Source organism: Galeopterus variegatus, unplaced genomic scaffold, assembly GCF_000696425.1.
Source record: "Galeopterus variegatus unplaced genomic scaffold, G_variegatus-3.0.2 Scaffold2688, whole genome shotgun sequence".
NCBI classification, from domain to species: domain Eukaryota; kingdom Metazoa; phylum Chordata; class Mammalia; order Dermoptera; family Cynocephalidae; genus Galeopterus; species Galeopterus variegatus.
The window spans coordinates 260,121-267,314 of NW_007728799.1; the positions used below are offsets into that span (position 1 = coordinate 260,121).

The 7,194-nt window shown below is 37.2% G+C and overlaps 1 protein-coding gene across 1 annotated transcript in view; it reads right to left on the reverse strand.

The window, feature by feature from the left end:
* Positions 1-2,068: 2,068 nt before the first annotated feature.
* Positions 2,069-7,194, reverse strand: part of LOC103598628 (leucine-rich repeat and IQ domain-containing protein 3-like) — a gene marked incomplete at both ends in the record, with an annotated part of 18,157 nt that continues 13,031 nt past the window's right edge. Inside the window, one exon of the mRNA XM_008582666.1 lies at positions 2,069-2,090. Coding sequence (XP_008580888.1) covers positions 2,069-2,090 — 22 coding nt within the window. The remainder of the gene's footprint in view (positions 2,091-7,194) is intronic.

A 7,194-nucleotide genomic window follows, 5' to 3' on the forward strand; every position in this document is an offset into this window, starting at 1 on the left:
CTGACAACACCAAGTCAAGGGTTAAGATCACCTTACTGGTCATCTTTAAAAAAAAAAAAAAGAAATGCTACTGATTTTTGTTGATGTTGATTTTGTGGATGTTGATTTTGTATCCTGAAACTCTTTAGGTTTCTCTATATATAGAATTATGTCATCTACTGATTTTTGGATGTTGATTTTGTATCCTGAAACTCTTTAGGTTTCTCTATATATAGAATTATGTCATCTGCAGAAAGGGACAACTTTACTTCTTCCTTTGATGCCATTTATTTCTTTCTCTTGCAAAATTGCTCTGGCTAGGACTTCCAGTACTATGTTTAATAGAAGTGGTGGGAGTGGACATCCTTGTCTTGCTCCAGTTCTTAGGGGAAAAGTTTACAGCTTTTTGCATTCAGTATAATGTTAGCTGTGGGTTGGTCAATTTATTAAGATAAATTTTTTCTATACCTAATTTGGTGAGAGTCTTTATCATGAAAGGATGAATTTTGTCAAATGCTTTTTCTGTGTCTATAGAGATGATTATGTGTTTTTTTTTCTTTCATCCTGTTGATGGATGTATTACGTTTCTTTATTTGCATATGTTAAACCATCCTTGCATCCCTGGGATAAATCCCACTTGATCATGGTATATAATCTTTTCAATGTGCTGTTGGATTCAGTTTGGTAGGTTTTTGTTTTGTTTTGTTTTGGGTTTTTTGGAGAATTTTTGCATCTATGCTCATTAGGGATATTGGCCTATAGTTTTCTTTTTTGATGTATGCTTGTCTGGTTTTTGTATCAGGGTAATGCTGGCCTTGTAGTATGAGTTTGGAAGAATTCCATCCACTTCAACTTCTGAAAATAGTTTAAGAATCATTGGTATTAGCTTTTCTTTAAATGTTTGGTAGAATTCAGTAGTAAAGCCATCTGGTCCTGGGTTTTTTTTGGTGGGAGTCTTTTTATTACTGATTCCATCTTGTTACTTGTTATTAGTCTATTTAGGCTTTCTATTTCTTCTTGGTTCAATTTTGGTATTGGTAGGTCATATGTTTCCAGGAATTTATCCATTTCTCTAGGCTTTCATATTTATTGGTACATAGTTGTTCATAATTGTCTCTAACAATACTTTGTATTTTGGTGGCATTACTTGTAATGTCTCCTTTTGCATTTCTGATTTAATTTATTTGGGTCTTTTCTATTTTTTTCTTGATTAGTCTGGCTAATGGTTTGTCAATTTTGTTTATCTTTTCAAAGAACCAACTTTTTGTTGGATTAATCTTTTGTACTGTATTTTTAGTCTCAATTTTATTTATTTATGCTCTGATTTTTATTCTTTATTTTCTATTTATTTTTTATTTTGTTTGTTCTTGATTTTGTAGTGCATTTGTAGTTCTTTGATTTTGAGGTGCATTGTTAGGCTGTTTAAATCTTTCTTTCTTTTTTTTTTTGGATGCAAGCATTTATTGCTATAAAATTTCCTTGTAATTCTCAATACTTCCCTAGCTGTAACCCATAGGCTTTCACATGTTGTGTTTCTGTTTTCATTAGTTTCAAGAAATTTTAAGTTTCCTTCTTAATCTCTTCTTTGATCCACTGGTCATTCAAGAGCATGTTGTTTAATTTTCATGAATTTGTGTAGTTTTGCATGTTCTTCTTGTTATTGATCTCTAATTTTATTCCATTATGGTCATAAAAAATACTTGATTTGATTTTGATTTTTTTATATTAGTTGAGATATTTTGTGGCCTAACACATGTCCAATCCTAGAGAATTGTGCTAATGAAAAGAATGTGTATTCTGTAACTGTTAGATGAAATGATCTGTTTATGTCTGTTGAGGTACATCTGATCTATGGTGCCATTTAAATCTGTTGTTTCCTTGTTGATTTTCTGTCTCAATCATCTGTTCAATGCTGAGAGTGAGGTGTTAAAGTTCCCAACTATTATTGTGTTGGTGTCTTTATATCTGATAATAATTGCTTTATATATCTGGGTGCTCTGGTGTTGGGTGCATATATACTTATAATTGTTATATCTTCTTGCTATATTGATCCCTTTATCATTATATAATGCCCTTCTTTGTCTCTTAGTAACAAATTTTTAATTTTAAAGCTGTTTTACCTGTTGTAAGTATAGCTATTTCTGCTTGCTTTTGTTTTCAATTTGCATGTAATATCTTTTTCCATCCCTTTATTTTCAGTCCACGTGTGTCTTTGCAGGTAAGGTGTGTAGGCAGCATACTGGTGGGTCATTTTTTTTATCCATTCAGCCAGTCTATGTCTTTTAATTGGGGCATTTAATCTGTTTACATTCAAGGTTATTATTGATATGGGAGGTCTTACTCCGGTCCATTTGTTGGTTGTTTTTTGATTGTTTTGTGTATCTTTTGTTTCTTTCTTCCCTTCTGATTGTTTATCCTTGTGGTTTGGTGGTTTTCTGTATTGATAAGGTTTCATTTCTTTCTCTTTCTAATTTATGTATCTTCTCTACCAGTAAGCTTTATTTTCAGATATTTTCATGATTGCTATTATTTGTTTTCTTCTTCTTTTTTTTTTTTCCTTTTCTTAAGATTTATTTTTTTAAGTGACAAGGCCACTAGAAAGGGCTGTAGTGAGGGGGCCCACCTACTTCTCAGGTGGTGTCTGGGGCCACTAGGCAAGACTGTAAAGAGGGGTCCCATTCAGCCACTCTGGGACTGTTGGCAAGGCTGCTAGGAAGGCCTGCAGTGAAAAGGCTTGTCCAGGTGCTTTCAAGTGGGGGACAGAGCTGCTAGGCAGGCCTATAATGAGGGGGCCCAACCAGCCACTTTTGGGACTTTTGGCAAGGCAGCTCTGCAAGACTCTTCAGGACAGAATCACCTGGCCGTTACTCTGGGATGACACAAATGCACTTTATTTCCACCAGCCAAAGGGCATATTCTTTAGGGTAGAGACTGTGAGCTGTTTTTCTGGGTTGGAGGCTCAGATGCACTCTACTCAGTCAGCTATTGGGGCTGGGGAATAGGGGAAGAAATGGGGGGCAATCCATCTGAGGTGGATCTCCCTGTCTGATCTCTGGCTAAGGATGTGGGGGTGTATCAGTTCAAAAAGTCTAGGGTTGGCTTCTGAGACTGCAGAACTAGAGTCTCAGCTGCTGTGAGCCCAAGCTTCAAGCTGCTGGGATCAGGGCTGGGATGAGGGCAGAGCTTTAAGGCTGGGGAAGCACCTTGTCTACTGGCCCCACAGTAAGGTGCACTCTCTGCAAGGGTTCTGTTTTCATGAAGGTGCCCTCCTGCATCAGCATGGGTCAGGAGAGTGGGGAGTGGAGAATATAGTTTGTGCTCCTGCTCTAGAGCAATGCAGTGTGTGTATTCTAGGCTGCTCCCCTTACTTGTCTCTGGGCTTGTCCTGCAGAAGGATCTTCAGGCTTCTGTGGTAAGGAAGGGGTTTGATGTGGGTATTCTGCTTATCTTTTCACAGCGAGGGGAAATTCCTCCTGTACTGATCCCAATAATGGAGACATGGCAGCAGAGACCATGTGCCCTTCTCCTCTCTATGCCACCATCCTGGGCTTTCATGCTCAACACAGATCTCAGTGACTCCAGTCTCCTGTTGTACTTCTACACTCTTCAACAGATGTTCCTGTCAATATTTAGCTGTCTTTTAGTTGTTCTTGTCCTTTTTCTGTGGGAGGAACATGCCCTGGGATTCTGTAGTGTGTCATCTTTCCCCACTTCCCAAAATAATAAAATATTTTAAAGGATAATCTTTTAATCTTGAAACCATTCTTAGGACTAAATAGTGTACACAGAAAATTTAAAATATCCCTCCTTATTGGCTTATTAAGTGCTAGGGATACCAAATAAACAAAATACAGGGAATATACCATCAAATGGGTGAGACAATATATAATTAATTTGCTGTAATTCCATATACTAAGTACCATAATGAAGACATGCACAGAAGCACTGTGAGCACACACAGGGCATGCACCTTGACTCTATAAGATCAATCAGAAGTTCTCCAAGTAGACAAGGGGATAAGGCCACTCAAAGCAGAGGAAATTGAGAATAGTCTGATAGCTGCAACATAGGGTTTGAGAGTTCTGATGGCAAGGTGTGTTAGAAAGATAGGAACTGGCAAGACCACTAAAAATTTTTTTTTTAAGTCTAAGTAAAAAAGGGTTTTGACTTTATTTTATAGTAGTGGGGATACAACCAAAGAATAGATTTGCATTTTAGAAGAATATGCAGGATAGATTTGAGGAAAGGAACAGCAAGAACTAAATTTAACACTGTCACTGGAAATTTCAGAAAAGAAGAGTTTTGAGAGCGATGAGATTGGAGGATGGACAAGTTTATATAAAATAGAGAGGGACATTAGGGATGACCCACAGGATAGGATCTGAAAGGAAAGGTCATGATTTTATTTTTTAGCATATTGAGTTTGAGTGCCATGTGGAACGTCCAAGTGAACATGTGCAAGTGGATGGTTAGAATAGATTTGGAGTTCAGGAAAGATGCTGTTAAGACCTGTTAGAATATGAGTGATACCAAAAACCATGGCATATTATGAACCAGGAAACATATACAGATTAAGAAGAAAGCTGTAGATGGATGAATGACATAGTAGTCTGTTCAGGCTGCTATAACAAAAGTACCATAGATTGGGTGGGTGGCATCTAAACAACAGAAATTTATTTCTCACAGTTCTGGACTCCAGGAAGTCCAAGATCAAAGCATCAGAAGTTTGTTGTCTGGTGAACCATTTCATGGTTCATAGCCTCAGATTTCTGCCCTCATGACCTAATCACTTCCAAAAGGCCCCACTTCTAAATACCATCATATGGTGGATTAGGTTAAGAATTTTGTGGGAACGCATTCAGTCTACAAACAAGATAACAGCAACATTTAAGCATAAAGGAGCCAAAAAAGTCACAAGGATAAGGGTATGAAGAGCAGCATGTGGTGTCATGGAAGTTGAGGTAAAAAAAGATGTATGTAAAAGGGAAAAATCAATAGTATCCAATGATTCACAAATTCCAGGAAAATAAGGCTGAAAGATGTTGACTTAGTTTACCAAGTAGGAGGTTATAAGTGATTTTGTTGAAGATGTTTTTATTGTAGGGGCCTAAGAGGGAATGAAAGTCTCATTTTATAGTATTTATATGTAAAGCCAAGGACAGAATGTTTGTGTGTTCAAATAAGATTTGAATGTCCTGGGAAAATGTATGTTCAGCAGAGAAGGAATCAATTAAGGTGACAAATGGGACAGATAGAAAACTTCAGCAAATAGGAAATAATTATTCAATCATTTCAGTATACACACAAGAGAAATGAAAAATATATAAACAGATTTTCTGTTCTTTTTGGATATTTCTACTGACTGCAACATCTGTGGTATCAGTGGGAATGACCCAACTATATTTTTTTCATGATGATGGGTTATACTTTCCTACTTACTCTTGTGTCTCATAGCTTTCTTTACTGCACATAAGACATTGTGTTTAAAGTAATTGGAGAGATGGGTCAGGCGGCCAAGGTGACAGGGCCCAGGAAGGGGGTGGGTGTGATACCGATGGGGAGGGTAACTTCGTGGCTTTGCAAAGGTTGTCTGGAGTCCCTGAAGGCTGAGGTTCAGGACCCTTCACGGACGATGTGGCCGTTGCCGCAGAGGAGCTGGATGACCAACCCCGAGGGGCAGTCGAGGGTTTGTGCAGGTTTTACAACTTTAAAGCATTGCACAAGACCAGACAACAAGCTTTTAAAAATGATGCCAGAGCATTAGAAGCAGCCAGAATCAAGATAAATGAAGAATTCAAAAGTAATAAAAATGAGACTTCTCCTAAGAAAATAAAGGAGCTAATGAAAATAAGTTCCGATGTTGAATTGTTACTCAGAACATCTGTCATTCAAGGTATTCACACAGACCACAATACACACAAATTGGTCCCTAGGAAAGACCTTCTTGTAGAAAATGTGCGATATTGTGATACACCAACCCAGAAGCAATGAATATTCTAGGATAAAACAAGACTTTGCACTTTTTAACTTTAAAATACAGAACTCTGGCGGAAGTCCCTGAACTGGCATATTAAAAAATGAATGAATTAAAGAATAGTTCATAATTTAAATAAATAAATAAAGTAACTGGAGAGAGTGGAGTAAGTTTTGTTTTCCCTTGGAGAGGGAAGCCCTTTTCAGGCTGTTAGAGTAAGGAATCAATCACTTCTATCCAATCAGGGGTTGAGCTGGATTGTCTTCTGTTGCAGCTTTGGTAGGTTTCTATTGTGTTTGAAGGTGAAATCTGCCCTATCTCTATTACCAGTCCCTCCCTTTAGTTCTTCAGAATCTAAACACTGAGGGATTACAAAAATCTTTCTTTCTTTCTTTCTTTCTTTCTCTCTCCATTCCAGCACAGCATTCCCGTTCCCTGCATTACTTCAGAAGTTCCATTGGAAGAATTCAGTGTGGAGAACTAGCTCTGCATCTGGGGTTTCTACACACTCTAATCCATCACACCAGTCTAAAAATCTTTGTAAATTTGTAAATTATAAAACTACAAATTTATAAATTTTAAATTAACTCAGCAAAATCTGTGCCTGACAGGTCTAAGTCTCAGCCCACCCACTCCCAGATCTGGCATCTCTAAATCCCTGGATACTGCATCAGGACTGCAGTGGCCACTGCTTCTCCTAAGGACATTCTAGGAAGAAGGGAAAGGGCAGCTTCTCCACTGTCAATATATCACTCTTCAGAGAAAGAGGTCACAGCATGTCATCTCTCTAGCTCTAGTCTTTTTTTTTTTTTAAACTTCCTTTTTTTAGTGTATCCTGCTGCTATTTCTTCCTGTTAACTTTGGCTTCATGATGTCACTTTCCTTTTTAAGCCAATTTTTTCCTGATTTTTATATATGTTTTAATGATGACTTATTTTGATACACTTCAGTATTATTAGTGTGTGTAAACAAATTTATTTTAATCAGCAGCAACACTTTAGGGTGGCTTTATTAGCATAAGGAAGGTTATAGTAGTTATTTATTTAAGAAATCTATGATGTTTAAGATTTGTATTAGTTGGAAGAGAGGACTTTGCACCATTTTGTGTATAACATCTACAAAATTGCAAGCCAAATCATCTATGCCAAGGGTTGGAAAAATTGCAAGCCAAATCATCTATGCCTGTGTGTCAAATCTGGCCCACAGATTTTCCTTCTGTTTTTGTAAATAAAGTTTTATTA